Source organism: Akebia trifoliata, chromosome 15 (genome assembly GCF_017979445.1).
Source record: "Akebia trifoliata isolate Shusen 1 chromosome 15, ASM1797944v1, whole genome shotgun sequence".
Lineage (NCBI taxonomy): Eukaryota > Viridiplantae > Streptophyta > Magnoliopsida > Ranunculales > Lardizabalaceae > Akebia > Akebia trifoliata.
Genome location: NC_141389.1, coordinates 29,196,021 through 29,218,265, shown reverse-complemented (window position 1 = coordinate 29,218,265; position 22,245 = coordinate 29,196,021). Strand labels below are relative to the sequence as shown.

The 22,245-nt window shown below is 34.5% G+C and overlaps 2 protein-coding genes across 2 annotated transcripts; one reads left to right on the top strand and one right to left on the bottom strand.

Annotated features, from left to right (window-relative positions):
* The first annotated feature begins 7,195 nt into the window (after nt 1-7,195).
* LOC147385151 (pathogenesis-related genes transcriptional activator PTI6-like) lies at nt 7,196-8,976 on the top strand. Its single transcript, XM_086426525.1, has one exon. The coding sequence runs from the start codon at nt 7,738-7,740 to the stop codon at nt 8,626-8,628; it is 891 nt and encodes a 296-aa protein (XP_086282651.1). The 5' UTR covers nt 7,196-7,737; the 3' UTR covers nt 8,629-8,976.
* Nucleotides 8,977-11,950: 2,974 nt separating this feature from the next.
* On the bottom strand, nt 11,951-21,943 carry CPNIFS (chloroplastic NIFS-like cysteine desulfurase). The gene is made up of 10 exons (XM_086425462.1): nt 21,686-21,943; nt 21,310-21,443; nt 20,585-20,744; nt 18,223-18,409; nt 17,466-17,611; nt 17,274-17,346; nt 17,054-17,117; nt 15,635-15,734; nt 14,098-14,256; nt 11,951-13,169 (listed from the first exon to the last, which is right to left on the bottom strand). The coding sequence occupies exons 1-10, from the start codon at nt 21,887-21,889 to the stop codon at nt 12,999-13,001; spliced, it is 1,398 nt and encodes a 465-aa protein (XP_086281588.1). The 5' UTR covers nt 21,890-21,943; the 3' UTR covers nt 11,951-12,998.
* Nucleotides 21,944-22,245: the final 302 nt, after the last annotated feature.

Genomic DNA, 22,245 nt, shown 5'->3' with positions numbered 1-22,245 from the left:
GTCTTAGAGGATGAGCCACATATCATCCCTGATATCATGTTTGGTGGATTAGTAGGTATTTTTCACGGTAGTTGTTAGAGTTGAGGGCATATTGGTCATAATAAGTTTATATTAAATTAAAATAAATAAATAAAATATTGTGGGAAAAAAAATCTGTCTTGGTGGACAAGCAAAGAAACATTCCCAACTTTTTGAACATGATGGGTGTTTGCTTCTTCTCCAAACTAAACTGCTCTCTCTTACTTTTCGATGTTTTAATATACATTTATTATTATGTTATAATTTAACAAATAATTAATTAAAGGGTCAAGATCCTGTAATTCATGAAGAATGACTCATGGAAAAAATACTTGATCTTAACCGTTTAAACAAAATATCCAACAGTTGAGATTTTTCCTTGGGATAAGTATTTTTGAAATACATGTTATGCGGATTTGTATAAATCTCAATCGTTGAATTTTGTGTTTATATGGCAGGGATCATGTGTTTTCTTGTGAGTTACTAGAACCCAATCCTTTAATTAAAATTATATTCTTTTATGACTATAGAGATTGTTTCCAATTAAACTAATTGCACAAGAAAAGTCCTCGACAAGAAGAAATCATCCTCCTAAACATCACTTGAGTTGATTTTTAGTTATTTTTATTTATTTACAAGGAGTATTTTGGATCTCGAGGCAAAAAATGCCATGTGTATCATGGTTTTAAAACTCGTTTTGACGTCTTGTCTCGTTTGGGAACGACACTGAGTCATCTTGAATGAATTTTCCAATATGTTTGCGACGTCTCGTTCAACAATGAGAAAAATGAACATGAGTTTTAAATCTCGTCTGATATATCGACTTGTCAGTCTCGTTGCCGAGCAATATCAAGATGACTCATCAATACATCTCGGTCTCAAACGAATTTTGAAATCATGATGTGTATGTGTATTCATGAGCCAACCCACTTGTGCCAATGCAAGACCATGGGCTAGGGAGGCACTCGTGTTTCTAAAAAAATTCAATTGTGACCTTAGCTTAAACCAACGAGGGATCCTAATGTTCATTGTCAAAATATAAAACCATTACCACGAGAACAAGCATCAATAATCATAGATGAAATTGTTTAACCTCGTGAGATATTGATATCGATGACAAAAAGATCTCTGAAAATTACTGACTCTTCATATGCTAGAGTTGATTGGTAAAAGAGTAAATCGTTAATTTCTAAGAAGTAATCATTGATTTCTCGCAACAACTTCTCAAAAGGCACAGAAGTGAATCTCACCTGAATGACAATTACCAATGCTTATGTTTCGATCTATTCTAGCAGATAAGTTGATCTCTAATTTTGTTTTACAAAAATTATATCACCCTACATGGTTGTTTGATTCACCAGTTGGACATAAGGATAAGAAAAAATCTATTAATTATAGAGTTTATTTTTTATTTTTCTTGTTTAATCTCAATTGAGTTTATACCTTATTTTCCTAACAAATTACCCTCTCTAAAAATATGATAGTCAAAACACATCAAGTGGCACTTGATCAAATTAAAAGTCAATACCCCTCCTTGGGTGTATAAGATTCGAATTCAATAAAAAATTAATTTATTTAGACAAAAATACTTGAGCGTAATGATTTATGGAGCTCGTTGGTCCTAAGGGTATTTTCGTACTTTTACAAGTAACACATAAAGTACTGGTTACATTTATTGTGTGTGTGTGTGTGTGTGACAATGTTTAATCTTTAACATAGAATTTTGTCTTTATAATGGAATTTGAAGTGAATCAACGGATATAACTCAATCTGGAGGGAATCACGTAAATCTCTATGTTCTTTGTATATTTGCATTTTTATTTATTTCATCTATATTGTTCTTGAATTGATTTCCTTACATGTAATTATCTTATCAAGTAGAGATTCTAATTTGTTTGTCAAGATTTTAGATGATTGGCACCAAATAGAAAGAATAATGATGCTTTGGCATAATTGATCAAACCAACTTCAAAACATTATATTATAATTTGACACTTTTTAAGTAAATATACATCTTTATTATGGTAGTGAGAGAATGATGAATATTGTTCAAAATTGTCCACTTAAATTAAAATTTTAAATTACAATCGTACCCTTCCATTTTACTTTTATATGTCAAAGCAACGTTCACTTTTTAATTAAAAGTCTTACATCATTACATAACAATGTACCCTTATCATGTCTAGTATTTGAAAAAAAAGTGATAGAAAACTCTTTCTCTTGTTTAGGATATTTTACAATCTACCTTTTTTTTTTTAATGTTTTTCATGTTAAATTCATAACCCTTCTCTCTTTTCTCCAATTTTCAATTATTAAACTTAAAAACCTCTCTCATTTCTCATCATCAAGTGTTATTGTAATTTTATCAAATTAATTTGATTAAATTATGAGTCGTGATAATATAACGCCCCTCCTCTGACATACGCCCCCCATCACAGAAACCATAGATCCTTTGCATTGGGATATGGAGGCAAATGATTTATGATTCTATATATCTCGAGGCAAATGATTTATGATTCTGTGATGAGGGCATATGTCAGAGGAGGGCGTCAAGAAATCATTAGTGTTATATTATCAATGTACAATATTGGTTTGAAGATAAATAACAAACTTATAAGATTCATGTAAGTTTCTAATATTTATTGGTTTATGATTCTTTCGTACGAAAACGCAACAAGAGTAAGAAAAAATTGAAAATAAATACAAGGATTTATGTGATTTAGCGAATTATCTACTACTTTCACCAATGGAATGAAGATCAATCCACTTTCAATAATAAAGTTGCTTTTAAGATCTAAAACCTCAACAATTCTCTCAATATTCAAAAAAAACATTGATGATTTTTAATTCTATCAATTTAATTGGATGTCTTTCACTCGACCACTCCAACCAAAACATTCTCGAATTTATCCAAATTAACTACCTTTAGAGTTTGACTAATAATTTTTTGACAGACACCCCATCACAGAATCGTAGATCACTTGCATCGAGATACACATAATCATTAATCTTTTTCTTATATACCGTGAGGTAAATGATCTACAATTCTATGATAGGGGGTGTCATATTATCACAACTATTAGAATTTTTGAAGATCAATTTCATTTCAATGTGTCAGAGGAGTCAAGTTTCTTCCCATTTTTTTATTCTTTTTTTTTTAATTTTATATATTTAATATTTAATACAATCTACACATACATTTATGTCCGACTGAAATTAGAATCCATCATCCTTATCTATATGATAGATCTTAAAATAGATTTTAGAGTACAATAATACATAAATTAGAAAGCGACACATAAGGACATCATGGAGCTAGATTGATTTTGGGATTGGATCAGTAATGGCCCACAACAGTTTTACTCTGAGAAGAAAAGAAGAGTAATGACCCTAGATTTGTGCCTAGGGCTGGGAATGGGACGAATAAAATCCGTCTACCCGACTCATCCAACCTGAATAAATCGAATATGGGCAAGGTTTTTCTATCCAATGAAGAATTCGGATAATATTACCAAATATCTATTTACCCAAAAGTTTTGTAGGGTTGAGTGTGAATATATGTTATATCTTACCTGATTACCTGTTTATCCAAAAAAAAAAAAAAAAATTATATTATATTTAAATATTTATAAATAATTAATTTTTTATTATTAAAGTAAAAAAGAATTCAAATAAGAGAGTAAAATTTTGGATGACCCAATAATCGGGTATGATTATTCACCTAAAATATGGATTTGAGTATTATTCTAAAATTCAGGTATAAATATATATGTTTCAATTCTGGTATAGAGTCGGTAGAAGTCCTAACCGACCCGTTATCAACCCTACTGGTGCCAGAGCCATACCACAATTTCAAAACTTGGCCGAGTTGACCTCAACTCAAATGGATTTTAAGGTGATTCGGTCATGAGCTCGAAGGAATCAATTTTACGAGTCAATTTGACAAATCTATTGGCCAACCCATAACCTAGGCCAAGTCAAATTTAAAAATACATTGAATCAGATTAGAAATTTAACCGAGTTATTTGATTGTACATAATATTCAGATGGAGTAAAAAAAAAATTCATATATTACAAAATATTAAGAAAATTAAAATATGTTTATTTGATTAATCCAAATCAAATTTTCTGAACAGAACCAACAACTACACCCAGAGTAAGTGAAATTGTTCAGACCATGGTTGGATCCAGGTTCAATTTGGTTGAATTGACTTGTATTTTAAAAATAGGTATGCTTTTTACCTAAACTAAATTCAATTATTTTATCAATAATGATTTTTTGACGCCCCCTTTGACATACGCCCCTCTATACCCTCATCACAGAACTGTATTATACCATTTGCCTCGGGATATGTAGAATAATACATCTTTCATGTGTATCCCGAGGCATATTATTTATGATTATATGATGGGGGAGTGGAGGGAGTATGTCAAAGGGGGTGGTCATGAAAAAATGATTTACCAGTACAACCAATTTTATCTCAAAATCTCGTTGGACCTCGCAAGACCACTAGTTCAATTCATTGGTCCTCATCAACTTAATAGGGTTTACTTTAATGGACTTGACTAAATTGTCGGAGTTTTGAAATTATGTTTTAAATACATGTTATCCCATTTCAAATCAGATTCGCGATTTATCACTCTAAAATAAATTCATTTGATAAGGGTAACTAAATATAATTAGTTTTTTTTTTTATGAACTGTTTAGGTTTTGGATCGTTGATTTGATTCACAAGTTTGATTTGTCACATAAAAATAATTCAAACAAGCAAATTAAATTAATGTTAAAAACTTCGAAGAATTATTAAATAAAAAATAAAAATTCTAGATTTACCTTAAAAGATACATAATCAAGGTTATGTTTGGCAAAAATTTTGATCTCTAAAATCTGAAATCTGAATGAAACAAACGGGAATAAAGCTTTCGAAGTGTTAGAGTTCAAAGTTCAATGTATTTGTTGAAGGGTACTGGTTTCGGTTTTGGATGATTTTCCACGTTTCACATTCCTATTGGTGAATGTAGGTAGTAGGATTAGATTTGATTATAATAATAATCCAACGGTACTTACGTAAGGACGACAGATGTTTCTGTCATCCTTGGGAACATAGATATAAACAAAAACCCAAAAAATAGTAAAGAGTCGTGCTGGGGTGACACAACGAGACACAAAGGTGAAAAAAATGACGTGGTGTCGTGTATATTACTGTAGATTATTTTCTCCGAGATACGAGTAAAAAGAATCTATGGTTATGTGAGCGCCACCACATCATTTTTGTCACCTTTGTGTCATTCCAGCATTTTCCAATAGTAAAACAACGTGCATCTATCCAACTTCACTGTAATGGTGATTAAGCGGTCGGTCGGTTTGACCGCGTGCGAGTGAAATTGGCTGCATCAGCTTTCGAGTTACTCTAAGGTTATGATGGCCCCATCACTCACCTATCTCGATTAGTGGGCCGATCTTTACTGATTAAATTACCAAAATATCCCAAACTGAAAACAAAATTTTCTTTACTACCTCTAGTTTTTTTTTTTACTTTTTATGAAAATCACTTATTGTATAAGGGTTTGACCTCACTTACGGTTCCGACAAAAGATTGATAACGGTAAATCTACAATTTAGTGACTTAAAATTACGAAAATACCCATACTAGTATTCATTGGATGTATGTTATTTGATTCATTTGAGACACTTGCAAACCATTGAGTCAACTCAATTCATTTGACATTCTAGTCAAAGTTTAAAACTAGATTCTATCCCAACCAGATTTTGTGATCTAATCAATCAGGGTAACTTGCGTTTTGGAGCCGTTAGATATTTCTCACCAAGTGTTGTGTCATTTATGAAAATCGTTCAAACCTCCATCCAAGAAAGTATCGAACATTTGGGTTAGATGGGTCCAAAAGGAACTTAAATTTCCAATCTGAGCTCGAGAGTGAGAATCAAGCCATAAGCTACTAATGAATTTGGGAAGTGCCCCCCTTCCCAATAAAAAGAAAAAAGAACCAATTATGTGTAGGGATCACCTAAGAGAAAGAAGATTTGAAATTTTCATGACTTAACATCTAAATTCTACTCAAATTATATATGACTTGTTCGTAGGGTTGATTGCAAAAAGAGAATGGATATCTATTGTTTCAACCAGAATTAGCTTAGATATGAGAGAACATCTTAAAAAAACCTTAATACATTTATTCATGGTCTTGACTATTTCTTTAAGAATAATATTAAACTGACTAAAAAAAAAGATACTCAAATACATGCACATGACATGGAATGTGCATAGAATCATAGATTTTATTGGTTGAGTATCTCAAGGAAGAAATCTATGATTTATGCACATTCCACATCATTTTAGTGTATTTGAGGTTTTTTTTTTTTCTTAAGTTAGTTTAGCACCACTCTTTCTTTAAATATTTAGATCCTACATACACTCAAGTCAAGTTTCAAATTCAATTCCTTGTCTACCAAACAATCATGTTTGATTGGGAAATAAAAATAAAATATTTTTAAAAAAATTAATCAACTAAAAACGATTTCAATGTTGCTTGACCCCAAAACTCAATAGCACAAACACATCAAATAAATCAAACCATATGAAAAATGCACCGAGTCTCAAGAGGAATTTGATTAAGTTATTAAACTATACATAATTTGAAAAATCAATATTTTATTATTTATCTTAATATTAAAACTTATTTTTAAAATTAATTTTGGAGTAGGACTCGTCTTACTAAGTCTCATGCACTATAAAAAGACACCAAGATGCACAAAATAAGCCCTCGAGATTCATAATAGACATTGAAGTCTTATTTTACGTATCTCAGAGTCTTTTTTACGGTGGACAGAACTTAGTAATGCCTTTTTCCATATCATGACAGTAAGGAAAGGGTTTGTTTTAATTTTATAAGTTTTTAATTACACAAGTTGGACATCCTAATCGAGTTTTCCGAATTTATAACTATAATAACATAGGCTCCAAATGTTACGTCAAGATAAGGGTAGTTTAGTACTTTCAAAGGCTCAATTACACCTTCGAGTATCGCGTCATAAAGGACAGCTGGCTGGGAGGGGAGATATTCTGGTTTCAACTCACAAATGTAAGCCAAGCCGAAGGCGGAACCCTCACTTTAAACCCGTGCACTATAAATAACCCCTCGTACACTCCCTTCATCACCTCTGTCTCCCTCTCTCCCTCTCTCTCTCTCTCTCTCTCTCTCCTTTCTAACAGACTTTCGATCTTATCTACTCTTTCCCGCCAAAATCGAAGAAGAGAGAGAGAGAGTTTTTTTTTTGGGGGGGGTTAAAATCCTTGAAACTTCACTCTGATATTCGGCGATTCAGAGCAAATTCTTTGAAGTTTTAAGCTAGATCTAGTTCTACAGTACTACTGAACTAAGTACAACACCTCTATCTGCAAGAAGCTTCGTTCAATCGAAGGAACAGGGGAGTTTTCTACTAAAGGAAACCTTTCTGGAATCCTAGATCTCATCTTTCCTTTTAATAATAGAAAGAAAAAAAAAAGGATCTCGAAGTCTACAGTTTCGTGTTTCTGAAACGCAAATCGAGGAAACGAAGAGCTTGTTTTACTGAAGGGTTTCGTTTTTTAATAGTTTTCGAAGCCTTTTGTGATCCGATCCAAGTTTTGCTTGAGTTTTCTTTAAAGTACTTCGATTATAAAAGAAAAAGTTTCATCTGTTCTTCGATTGGACTGTGAGATGCTTTTCTCTGCTCGTTTTGATGCAGCAGAGGAAACGCATATCTCTTCGTTCGATCCGTTATCACTTACTACGAATCCGACGGTCGGTACAAATCGAAACTGTTTCTTCAGTAAAACCTCCAATATGGATGAAGCGCAGACAGTGAAGTTCTCTGAACACGTAATCACGACTAGGAAACTAATATCTGATCGGAAATTTGCACGAAATTTACTGGAAAACGGCGATCCTAAGCCGGAAACGAGATTAGTGCGCCAGCAAGTTGTGAGAATTATCTTCACAGATGTGGACGCAACTGACTCGTCCAGCGACGATGAGGCACAATTTGTACGGCGAGTGAAGAGACACGTTAGAGAAATCAACATTGAAGCACCTGCTAAAGTGCGCCGCGATGTATCAGTGAAGAAGAGAAGTGTCCAGTTACCAGAATCTGACGAAAATCGCCGGAAAAGGTTCAGAGGCGTTCGACAAAGACCGTGGGGTCGTTGGGCGGCAGAGATACGAGATCCTGTACGTCGTAAAAGGTTATGGCTCGGAACGTACGATACGCCGGAAGAAGCGGCAATCGTTTATGATGACGCTGCCGTTAGATTAAAAGGTCCTGACGCCGTTACAAATTTTCCTATCCTCAATAAATCAGAAGAAACGTTTTCTAACGGTAACAGAAGCGACAACGCCTTCTCCAATTCTTCTGCTTTGTCTCCTACTTCGGTACTTCGTCACGGTGATTTAACGCCAGTTGATAATTTCCGTTACGTTGACGTGGACGCTTTTGGGTTTAACATAGACTTGCCGTTTCCAGAACTTAAATTGCCGAAAAAATACTTTGGCGAAGAAGAATTCAGCGAGTTTGACATGGAAGACTTCTCACTCGAGCTCCTCAGATTCTAGAGAAGAACAAAAGTATCTTATCGAAATTACCAAAATGCCCCCCCGATCAATCCCTTGTTCCAATATCGAATCAGCAAATTCATCAGGGCATTTGGCGGATTTAAACGTACATTTGCGAGGTAAATATCCTTTAAATACATCGATTTTGTCCTAAAAAAACTGTTTTTATTAACTATATTATATAATTTAAAAATTATTATTGTATTTATGTTTTTTTTTTTTTTCGGTCTGTGCGAGTGAAAAAGCTGTGAAGCAAAAGAGTCTCTATGAGTAGCGTTTGGGGTTGTTTCCTTGATCTCCACGCTTTGACGTGGAAAATTAAAGAGTTTATTTAAATATTTTATTATATTTTCGTTGAATCTTCTTTCACCGGTTTGTAATGGGCGGCTCTCTTTAAAAAACCGGTTATGTGGGACGCGTGTCATAATATAGAACGCAAATTGGGCCTTCGTCATATGGTGAGGTGACTTCTTACTGGGACTGAAGCTAGTAGCTGGTGTATTGGGTCCCACCAATTTATAATTATCACAGCCAAAATCATAAATATTACGAAAGTATCCCTTAAAAAAATGGAAATGTAGAGGAGGGGAATGGTTAGTTTGGTAATTAAAGTGTGAAGAGCCGTCCCATTGGTCACGCATGTATAGTGGGGATTTAGACTAAACAGAAAGTACCGAAGGCGGCTGGCAATCCTTCTCTAAAATGCTGCATTTTGAAGAAAAGTAAAGAAAAACGACAAAATAGTGTTTGATGTTGGTTGTGGGTAGACCGATTTGTAGGACCCACAAAGCATTGCGCCAAGTAATCTGGATATCTAACACGTTTCGATTGCGGTAAAATATGTGTGTACATATATAGGTTGGCGTTAATATTATGGATGGATTGATTTTTTATGAAAATGATCTTTAATAATAATAAAATAATCAATTTATTATAAATTTTTAATCTCATTAAAAGTGATTTATAAAATTCGATTCTTCAACCTTAAAAATTAAGATTTAATTTTTTTAAAATAAACTGATTTTTTATGATGATGATTTTTTCATCATAAAGATCATTTAAAAAAAAAATCAGATAATTTTAAAAAATTAATTCTTATTTTAAAATATATTTGACAATGTTTGACTCTCTTTAATACCTCCAAAAACTTCTCATATATATATATATATATATATATATATGATTTTTTCATCGTAAAGATCATTTAAAAAAATAAAAATAGATAATTTTAAAAAATTTAATCCTTATTTTAAAATATATTTGACAATGTTTGACTCTCTTTAATACCTCCAAAAACTTCTCTCATATATATATATATATGAGAGAAGTTTTTGGAGGTATTAAAGAGAGTCAAACATTGTCAAATATATTTTAAAATAAGGATTAATTTTTTTAAAATTATCTGATTTTTTTTATTTATTTATTTACTTATAAAAGAATGATATTTATGATGAAAAAAAAATCTATGGAAACAATATGTTTCCAAATTATAAAACGCTGTCGTATAAATATCATAACAGCCCCGTTAGTTTGGAAGATAAACATCGTTAGTTAGTGAAGCATGATATGGGAAAGAGATGTTTGAATTAAATAATATAATAGGGGTCTTTTCAACCTTTACCGTTTCTAATGGGGTTCAGACAATGATCCTACTTTATGGTTTAAAATGCTCAAATCTAAGAGATAAAAATCATCAATAAGATTGGATTTCCATGTCTGAAAATCCATTAAGAGGTAGGTCCAAAAATCATGATCCTATAGAAAAGTAGTCCAACTATCCTTACTAAGATAAAGAAAAAGAGGTCTGATTAAAGTTCATCCACCATCAAAAAGGACCTCGAGATTTGTAAAACACAAAACCTCCAGTCGAGATTTGTAAATCCTTTTTCTCACGATCAGAAGAGAGTTTCTTATAAAAGTGCAAGGATTTTCTAACTCCCCCCTCCCTCGACACACTTTCCCATCACAAAATTGTAGATCATTTGCCTTGGGATACACAAGAAATATAAAAAAAAATTCATCAATCATGGCATCATTATAATGAAAAGAAATTATTAAATTTTACGCCGATTTAAACACCCTCCCCCTCCCTGTTTTGATGAATGTTATCGAGATGCCTGTTTTTTCAAATTGACGTTATGTCCTTAACTTCAATCTTCTCAATAGACTAGTAAAAACAGGACCTCTGGCCAAAAACTCCATCACTTTTAACCTCACCTTAACCACCAAGTAAAAAAATCTTTGGTTTTTTCACTAAAAATTCCATCAAGTTTCTACACATCCGAATGATGTGACCTAGCCCATGGTACCTCTAGTCCACCTTCATGGGAACCCAACTAACGCCCTAGACCTATAGACAAGACAAGTACCCTCTAAAGTGGGCAAGGGAACAGCTTAATAATATTTAACACTTAAGACCGGTTATTCTTCATTTAAGAGAGTTCTATTCTTGTATGACCCCACTTCATAATTAATCCACAAGAATCCAATAAATGTTATTTTCCCTTAATATATCACGAAGAGATTGTGAAGGATAGGATGATTATAAAAGATGTTTATAAATAGAAAAGATATGTACAAGGGACATTTTGCATCTTCATTGATACGAGAAACCATTCTTATTTGGGCATAGGAGTAGGGCTCGCAGCGGTTCGATTTGGTACCAGATCAGTGCCACTCCAATACCGATCCTTTTAAAGATGTACCAGATCGACCCAAATGGATTAATGAATTGTGAATTCAATCTGAGATCCAATCCGATTGGAACACATGCCTTATTTTAAAATTATCAATGTTCAAAAATCATATAAAATTTTAAAAATCTACTTTTCCTACCATAAATATAGAGAAAATAAAAAAAGACTAAAACATTTTATCTATATGTATTTATATGAAATTAAGAATAATAATAAAAATTATTGAAATATGTTTAAATCGGATTAGGGTACATCCTAATCTGTTCCAAAATTATTTCTGATCTAAGATTTAAATCCGAATCCAATTTTTCATATTTTTTTCAGATCAGTTTGGACCACTTTGAACATTGAGTATATTTCATATCATTGCCAACCCTACATAGAAAGTTCTTTCATAGTCACCACATCTGTGCCCTAGATCGGAGAAGCTCTAAAGATCCACCACTATAGCCAAGAGTTTAAGGTGGAGACAGTCAATAATACTTTTTTTTTTCTAGGGAGCAGTACTAATTTTTTTTAGGGATATAATTTTCTTGAGAATCACTTGGAATAATATCATCCCATCTCAGCCGTTCTTTGTTTATGTCTAGGTTAATACAACTATCCCCATTTTAAAAAAATAAAAATAAATAATAGCTCCTGATATGCAACTAACGTCTTTGGCCATACATCAAACACACCTGATCTTGACATCTTTCCTAGTAAACAACAATGTTTTGAATTTTGAAGGCTTCAAAGAGTATGTCAAACCATGAGGTTGAGAACAAATTTTCTAACCATCGTGGTCAACAATCAATCTCTATGGCCCCATGTAGACCTAATTTTATTTTTTTTCATAAAAAATATTCCTTTGACAATTCCGAGACAGTAGAATTTGTCTTTTGTTCCCTCCATTGCAAAAAAAATCTTGGTTGTGTAAGCTTTCTCTTCCATACAGAGCCCAAAAGAAATACTCATGCACTAATGGCCAAAAATATCTGAAAATTAAATACAGAGAACCACTATAGTAATTTGATTCTGAACACAGTTTTATTAATATCAGATGTGGATCTATGCAGTGGAATGGAGGAACAAGCCTTAAATGCTGTAGGACCTGAATCCCCTTGTACCAACCCCAATCCTCATTATTCCCCAAACAAGTCGACCTAGGAATCAAGGTTCGGAGAGAGAAAAAAAAATCCCATAGAACATATACATGTAGCCAAGTTGGTTTCACCATATATATTTATAAAAAAAAAAAACAAAAAACAAAAATCGGCATTGTTATGTTGGGGGTTTTTGATTGTCTGCTCTTTATCGAGTTTAGCATTCCTTAATGTTCTTAACATTAAAACTGCACATGTAACATTCAATTCCCAAAAAGAAATGTCAATGATCCAACCCACCAATTAAATTCTCGGTGCGACTCTTAACCCATGGAGTGGGTCATGGATATAATGGTAAATAGACAGAAACCACGGGATGTATCAAGTTTCAAAATATTCTGACTTTTAAGAGAACTACAAAAGTGGTGCTAGCCACCACATCAAAAGAAAGAGATGCAAGGGTATTACCTTGCTTTAAGTTAGATTATAAATAGATGAAGAGATAAATTGAACAAACAATACAATCTTACAAGCAAGGAGTAAGGAGTACCGAGTAAGGAGAACCATAGAGAGGGGAGGGAGTACCTTTTTACTGGAAGGAAGTGAAGAAGCTGATAGTTTCTTTTAATGCTGAGATGAAGGTATCAACGTCTTCTTTGGTGTTGTAGAAATGGAGGCTAGCCCGAGCACTTGAACTGACTCCTAAGTACCGGTGCAGAGGCTGAGCACAGTGGTGTCCCGATCGAATGGCCACTCCATACTAAAACAAAATAACACAAACCATCAGGTATATCTATAGATGATTAATATCCATTAAACTTCATTGTAGTAATGCATGCATGTCGATGCCTTCTTTACGAGCAAGAACTTGTTGAAGAGAGAGATGGCACTGTGTCGGTTTATATCGTGAAAATAGGGAGTCATCCCCCACAATGTGTCACGATTCATAGTCATGCCATCCCTCAAGGATTTTAACATTTATTGTTTTCTTTTGTTATGAATTATGATCTCACGTGTTCCTCAAGGTCGTCTCAACTGTGAGTTCGATGGATTGTCAATTACCAACATTAAGACATAAAATTTGAGAATTCATCATGGGTAATAATGTGATGCTACAATAGACATGAATATCAGTCTAAATTGTCTAACCAATGCTTGACAATTGAATCTCAGATTCACCCAACAACTATCCTGTTTCCAAGAGATGACATATATAAGCTTTATGGCATGTTTAAAGTGTCGACATGGCATGCTCACATCTACATCATCAAGAAAAATAAAATGTAAACAAACGTTTTTGAAAACAAATTCCTCCTCGTCCCTCCTCTCACATATCCACATAATAAAGAAAGTAAGAAGGAAAGGCCCTCATTGTTTTTGACATCTTCCCAGTGCAAGGGGATTTTGGTAATAAACAGCACCTTTTGCATCCCATTGTTATTACTAAAACACCCTCACATGAGATAACTGTCCAACAAAGAGCCTGACTTCTTTGGGAGAACACAAAACTGCACTTAGCTTTCCATGATACTGGCTGAAAGACACACCATTATCATAATAGCTTCCAATTTTATAACTCTCTAATTGTCATCCCTTCTCAGGTTGCAGATATTTTTATTTTCATAATCGAAAGAAAGAGAGAAAGATAATAGCAACTTAAACATAGTGACTAGGTTCTATTGTCATACCTGCTGATCGAGAAAAGTTGCAATGTCTGTTGGGTGGACATTTTCAACATTAAATGAACAAAGAGCAGCACGGCGGACAGTTTGTGAAGGAACAGGGCCATATACGTGGATATTGGGAAGAGCGCGCAGGCTTTCATAGAGATAACTAGCCAGTTCAGTCTGTAAAACAAAGATAACATAAGGCCAGAAACCAGTTTAAGAACATAGACTGACATCCAACCCGGTGGATTTTTTACCTTGTAGAAGGAATTATTTACTAGGTGTTGAATTGCATTCATCTCACACAACGATAATAAAACCTAATCCTAAAGTATATCTAAAGTTGAGATGGGATGAGGATGAACCTCAAACATGAGCCAAAATAGCATCAATCAACCCATGGTTAACTCAATGAGCTACATCAGAAAGCCAAATGGAGTATTCTTTCGGTGTTGTCCAAGTCTCTTGGTCCATTTTGAATCACATGCCCCCCTAGTTATTAGAAACACAGGTGTATATTGTCGTTGCATGAATGGCCATTTACAATTTCATCTGACAAGTTAGAAGAATGCATAGTTGATGAAGAATACATTATAATGATAAGGATTGCTTTGAAGGATAGTCCAAACAATCTAATGATGTACCTGATCTGGATATAGTTGGGCAGTCGCAATGTCTAAAAGAGATGGAATCAAAATGGGATACAATAGCAGACGCTATATTGGCTGGCCCATCAACATGGTGGCAATGCTCAAAACAGATTGATTTTTATTTATAGTTATTGCCCTTGAGTGATTTGAAGTGTTCTAAGGTGATTGTCATCTTGTTCATTTTTTCTCTTTTATCTATTATCATGGCCCTCAAGTTGGGAAAGATTGCCTACTCTCCTGAATGTATATAAATATAATGGGACCTACAAAATACGTGCTCATACTCATTATAACCTTTTTTAAACAAAAAAAAAAGGGTCAGGATCCCTTGACTCCTAAGAATGACTCGTGGAAAAAACACATGATCCCAACCCTTTAAATGCAAAATCCAACAGTTGAGATTTATTTTTGGGATAAGTATATCCAAGATTTGTGTCATCAAGATACTCATAAATCTCAACCATATGATTTTGTGTTTAAAGGGTTGGGATCATGTGGTTTTTTCATGAGTCATTCTTAGGAGTCAGCGGATCCCAACCAAATAAAAAAAATTGGTATTAGTGTATGGTATGCTCCACTTGTTGAAGGGGCAATATGATCATTTAAACACAATTTTGATATGCAGAAACGGTTTACCAAACCCCCCAACAAATTCTGGACCCCTAAAAGCAATTCCCAAAGGCTACCACCAAAAAATTGTACATGCAAGCACAATTCTTACAGAAGTGACTTCATTAGAAGAACTTCTATTCAAAGCAATGGAGCCTCAAGGCGAGGCCTTAGATTTCCTATTCCCGCACATCAAACACACAGAAGAGAAGGTTTGACTGCGTAACGATCCCATACTTCAAAAGTTGATATAAAATGAGTGCAAGGTAGCAGAAGAAAATGGAAGGAATAATCCTCACCTCATAATCATGGATCTTTTGCATTCCAATCCCTGACAAATAATCAATTGCTGCTCCTAGCCCTATGGCCTCCCCAATTGCAGGTGTTCCAGCCTCAAACCTGGTCCAGTTAAATAGTTAATGAACACCCGGCCAAGTGAATTAAAATAACCATGTAAAATGAATTCTTATGGCAAGAATTTGAAATGCAAGGATATCCCCAAAGAAGTTAAGGTTGAAATAGAGGAATTTCTCCTTCCTTCCGTAATTCAGGATTAGTGGTCATAAACTCATAATCATGGTTTAAAATATTGGAATGCATCAGTTGATACGTATCAGTATCGGCCAAGACCGATACAAAACCTTGACCCCGAAACATTGAATGTTTTGGGAATTTATCGGGTACGAATCAGAATGTATTGGTTTTATCAAATGTATCGGCTGATGCCGTCTTGATTTTTTCATTAACCAAAACGTTTAATCGATACAATATTTTAAACCTTGGTCATAATGACAAAAGTTCCCTTAAGAATTTCAGCAATTCATTTGGAAGCTCATAGGCCCACTTTACAAATTAAATTGATCTCTATACTTGCATATATAATATGCATTTTCCATTCCTGAACTTTTTAATTGGATTGGAGCATTTATTTTTGTAGGACTGCCCAAGTGTTGATGCCACCAAGCAGAGAGATGGTGCCCAAATTTCATAGCAGGGGAACTACTCTCAGTCTGTTACCATCGCTAATCTTCTGCTGGAAATTCCATGGGAGAAAAAGTAATGTAATTCACAGGTAAAATGCAATCCCTTCCTGTCATAACACTAAAAATTCTGCCACACTAAGATAACCTTTTTTTTTGTGGATATGTATTCTGAATAACTTTATAGAATAATACATAGCCTTTACAGTACCTCTAGATTATCTTTAGGAAGATTTACAGCATATAACATAGCCTTGCATTTTTAAAGTATACCTAGCCAAAAAGGAACAAAAAACTATAAAACCGGAAGGAAAAAAAAAATGGAGTTGTTAGGACAAGAGGAAAGAAGAGGAGCTATGAACAGAATTTGGTGAATCAGAAATGTAATCTTCAAGGAAGAAATTTAAGTCGGGTGTTTTAACTATCCAATATGTGTTCTTAACTACCCAATCTTTGTATTAATATAGACCATCCACCATATTATTTTTACGGTCCAAAAGAATGTGATAAATCAGATTGTTGGTCAATCTCTGCTCAGATTTATTTGTGGGTATAGAATCTCCGGGGTCAGACTATCAAACAGATTCCAACTCCACCCCATTCATTCCATGCAAAGGAGCATGCATCGTGTATGGTAAAGGAGGCAGGCTGCTGCTCTTTTCTTCCTGTCCTGACATGAGCTCTTATTATCTAATAGGTTGACTCTTGGTTGTAAAAGCTTTAAACAAGCTCACCAACCTGGAAGGAGGCTCTGCATAAGTGGAATGGTCTAGAAATACATCAGCGATCATTTCACCACCACCTTGAACAGAAAAACAACATTAGCCACAGTGGTTAAAAAGCTTCCGAACAAACTTGGATGTCAAAGGCGCTACTCCAGATGAAATAACTAGAAGAAACTTTTACAGAACAAGCACTCTCCTATAAAGCTAGGGTAGTATAGGCCAAATAAGCTCACCTAAGAAAGGAGGCATGGAAGACAAGAGTTCGCCTTTTCCGTACAAGAATCCAACGCCTGTAGGCCCACACATCTGAGACATGTTTATTCCTTAACTTGGTGATATGAATTCTTAGGGGGGCAGAATTTAGTAACATAGTTGACAATGCATATCTACTAAGAATGAAAAGAAAGATCCTGAATATCTCGAACCTTGTGTGAAGATGCAACAAGGAAATCGGCATCTAGACTCTGCACATCAACCACCATGTGTGGAACACTTTGACAAGCATCTATGAGCACTTTAGCACCAACATTATGAGACCAAAGCGTGATATCATCGATAGGAAGAAAAGAGCCTACAAAAGGAGAATATTAGATTGTGGCAATTTTTGTTTCATCTTTTCTTTTCCAAAAGAAAATATTTAACTACTATTATCAGAAGAGAACTCTCTTTTTTGGAAAATACAATTAACAAATAATTAATCAGTTGTGGATTATACAACACAAATGTTGACATAAATAAACGCCTATAATCCAAGCAACTGTGTCATTTCTACAATAAGCGATTCTTTTAAAGAATCTGTCTGGAATTATGAAAAAGCAATCCAAGACTTGACATGTCTACAAATATGATATAGAGCACACATGCTTAAACCGTGACTATGACTGGATCCTAGATGGTCATCGGTTGAAAAACTAGTACCTGAACAGTAGTCTTGAATTTTCCTTTATCAGTCTTTGTCTAATTATGACAAGTGCCATGTAAATGCCAATATAATGACAAAAGAATGCTAGTCATAGGGCTTTGGACCCATAGCTCAGTTGGTTTGACACATTGCAAAGCAACTTTGAGCTCGTGGGTTCAAGTCCATCTTACCCATCAAAAATAGAATGCTCGTCATAATTGGAGGAGTAAAATATTGGAACATTATAGAAAAAGAAGAGTTGAACGGAGGAAAACACCTACCAAGAGTGTTCGAGACATGATGGACAACCACAAGTTTTGTCTTTTTTGAAAGCATTTCTTTCAACTTCTCAATATCTGGAACTTCTTCTTCTGTTAAATTGACAAACTTCAGACTGGCACCAGTCTTTTGAGCTACAAATTGCCAAGGAACTATAGCACTGTGATGTTCAGCAACTGTAAGAACAATCTGCAAAAAAAAATGTCAAGGAAAAATGAGACTGAAAATGACAGACATAGTGAGAACAGAATATCAGAAGCTGTAAGTCTTTGGTAATTAGTAAAATTAAAGCCTCCCATAGTGTAAAAGAAATATCACTGTTTAAAGAATGTGATTAGCACACGAGTTTCAATGTTGAATGTTTTAACAGATAAGTGTGCCTAGATTGGGGTGTGTTAAAAAGAGAGAGAGTGTAAGAATGGAATAGAAGTAAATGAAAATAAGTGTTTGGGAAAGAATTGGGGTGGAATTTTTTTTGGTAGCATGGCCCTTCTAATTGGGGCATCTGCTATGCCCAAATGTGAGAAGGTGCTTCCCTGCCTTATGTCATATCATGAACGATGGAAGAAGAAGACCCACTTTGAGTGTTTCGTGTTTGGTGCAATTATCTGGACATGAATATAACCCTAACATAGAACATACAAGGGCAATTGAAGAAAATAAAACGCCCTGAAGGTAAAATTTAAAGATTTTGAGTGGTGATAGCATAGACCTAGGTTAGATTACTGTCTTCTCCCACTTAAATAACAAAAGAACAAGAAATGAAAAGATAAAATTAATCTTTTCTCTTACACTCATCCATAGGAGCAACAAAAGCCGGGTTAAAAGATCATGGTGCTGAGATAAAGATAAGAGTCTTGGTGAAGATATCAACTAGCTGATTGTTTCATTTTTGAACGCTCGTCATAGTATCCCAACTATGTACCTGGGGGGTAAAACTACAAAGGGTCAGCTGAATCACTCGAGTGTTGAAATTTAATCCTAGGGAATACAGGTACCTCAAATGTAGCCCCCAATACTTCAATATCCAAGACTTCAACACCTCGACTAGGAAACAATTATGTATTGCACTTGCACCAACTCTTTGGAAGTGGGAAGTAAGGGGCACCAAATTTAACAAGCAAGGTGACAAAACGACTTGGATGTGGCAACAACAGGCAGCTCAAATCTTAAAAATAAATAAATAAAATAAAGAATTTTTAGCAGAACTACAAAGACCATCATGCTATATAAATTAGGGAAATTGACTTGGCATGATTTACATTTTATACATCAACCAACATAGTGTGTGGATCTCATAACCCATGCAACATACATTATTCCTCTATGCCTCATCCAATTGGGGCTAACTGCATGAAACCTATTTCACCATTCAACTTTATCTTGAGTCATACCTTTGGTCAATACATGTGTTCTTCAATCTTTTTCTTACTCTCTCCATCCACATCATTGGTACCACCATTGGACTTTCTTGTACATGCTCAAACCATTCCAATCAACTTTCTTTATTTTATCTCCAATTATGAGTTTACTTAATTTTATTTTTATCATCGTTTGTGTTAACACTCCTCCATCTCAACATCATATTTGCTACTCCATTCTATCAATATGTTGTTTTTTTATTGTCTAACATTCAAATTAGTAAAGTATGGCTCGTCTTACCATTGCCACATGCATTTAATTGGAAGGCTTAAGGCTTAACACTTAACAGTACATTTGGTCATATCAGAGGTAGTCCTTCACGTTATCCATACAACACAATTATATTGGTCACACCTCGAATTTCTCCATCGTTAGGGATAATTGAGCACCAATAAAAGAAAGCGGTCTTTATAGTGTATTTCTTGCCTGTCAACTTTACTAGTTTACATCCCTAGAGGTGTCCTTACTAAATTTACGCTGAATATATTTTACCAAGAGTATCCCTCTCTAGTTTAATCGGGCCAATTCTACACCATCCACAAATAACATGCACCCAAGGACCAGTTAATCAATTTGTGATTAGTACAAAAAAGGTATTGATTAGGGCCAATCCTTGATGCTAACCTATTTTAACTAGAAACTCTTGTCTCATCACCAAAAATTCTAACATTAGTTACAACTAAGCAAAAATGCCTTTTATAATGTCAACAAAGAAGGCCACTTTTTTTTTTCATATATAAAATCCACCAGATTAACTTTCTAGGAACTATAATATATCGTATACATTTTTCTTCAACTTCTTTAATAATAATGTTACAATGGAAGCAATCTCTCTTGATAGGTGAATCGATCTATTTTTCTTTTTGAAAAAGATCAATAGAAAATAAACAATACAGTGTAAATAACTAAAAATGAAAAAAGTGAAGTACAAGAAAAATATACCTCATCTCCTTGTTTCAAATTTGAGAGACCCCAAGAGTAGGCTACTAGATTTATAGCTTCAGTGGCATTCCTCGTAAACACAATCTCTCTAGAATCCGATGCATTAATAAATGCTGCCACCTTCTTCCTCGCCAACTCATATTCATCAGTAGCCTTTGCACTAAAGGAGAAAAAGACTAGAATTTGAGAGTTGAGACCAAAAAACTAACACCCAAGATAGTCAACCAAAAAATAAGCAGGAAAATGGAAGATTCATACGGAACTACTTTTTGAAGGAAAGCCCAATCCAATTAAGGTATTATCAATGCATATACAAAAGAAGCTAGTAGAATGTATGTTTTATACTTTGAGGAATTTGGAGACCAGTGGGAGTGATTTGAAGGCGAGCTTCTCAAAGTATGTCGTAAACCTCAATAGCTAATGGGTAAAGCTGAATATTAATATCTATAAAAAAAAAAAGGTGAATATTAATGACAATTCAATTGGTAACCGAGCCATGAGTTTTGAATTTTTTTTTCCAATCAAATTAGTTAATTTGACTAGGATGAGTGACTTCACATGCTTTTTAAGACTTTTAAACCTGAAATCTAGAGCCTTTGGAATATAAATATAATTCATCTTTCAACAACAAATGAAATAGAACTCCATTTCACGTATATTTGTTCTCTTCTTGATTCTATCCACACACAAATGTTTAAAAAAAAAATCCAGGACGAAATGGATACCTCAAGAAATGGATTCCACGATGCACGTTCGAATTATAGGATTCATAATAGTTTTGTAAAGCCTTCAGAACAGAATAAGGTTTTTGAGAAGTTGCAGCGTTATCCAAGTAGACGAGTTTCGAGTTATTCACCTCCTGCCAATGCCAAACAAACAATATTGAGAATCAAACCAAATTTCATCTATAGTTCACTCTCCTTCGAATTAATAAACAGTTTAAATATGCAGAATAACACGAACAAACAAACAATAGCTTTCCAAATTCTTTCCAATCCAAAACTAATAAACCAAATCGCCCCAAAAAATAGAAATAAATTTGATCAGGAAATCAATCACGCGAAGAGAGAAACTCAAACAAAACGAAATAATTCGGATCACCTGATGAAGAATTGGGAAATCTGGTCTGGTGATTTGCCCGAGAGAAGCGAATTGAACTGCTCCTTCTCCTTCTATGCGGATCGAAGCTGTTGCAGAAGAAGAAATTTTTCGAAACCCTGACCGGATTGGTGCAAATCTTCTAGTGGCGCAGTTAGGGTTTAGGGTTGCGAAGGAAGAAGAGAGTTTCGGAACCATAGCTTCCATTAAGTACGAGAGCGGACTCGAAGACTAGATTCGCGAGGGACTAGCTGTGTGGGGGATAACACGATGCAGAATATAAGCAGTTAGAAATGCCACGTGGCGCGCGCGAAAGAGATATCATCGTCCCCTGCTCCAGATCGTGTGAATCCCGATGAATATGTAAATCACTGGATTGGATCTTTCCGTGGATCGTGCCAGTCCCTACCCGATCGGATAACATTCCAAAAAGAGGTGTCAATGGGTCAGTTCCGGTTCTCTTCTTAAAATAAATGGAATTGAACTGGTACTGGAACCGGAACCGGAACCGAACCTGTCAAAAATCCCGGGTACCCATCCATTCCGATACTCAAGAATCGAAT

Bases quoted from the DNA above. Each gene is read 5' to 3' on its own strand.
- LOC147385151 (XM_086426525.1), top strand. From the start codon at position 7,738: ATGCTTTTCTCTGCTCGTTTTGATGCAGCAGAGGAAACGCATATCTCT.
- CPNIFS (XM_086425462.1), bottom strand. From the start codon at position 21,889: ATGGAAGCTATGGTTCCGAAACTCTCTTCTTCCTTCGCAACCCTAAAC. The intron at 21,444-21,685 runs GTGATCCGAATT...TGGCATTGGCAG, and splicing joins ATTTCCCAATTCTTCATCAG to GAGGTGAATAACTCGAAACT. The intron at 20,745-21,309 runs GTATCCATTTCG...TTTCTCCTTTAG, and splicing joins CGTGGAATCCATTTCTTGAG to TGCAAAGGCTACTGATGAAT.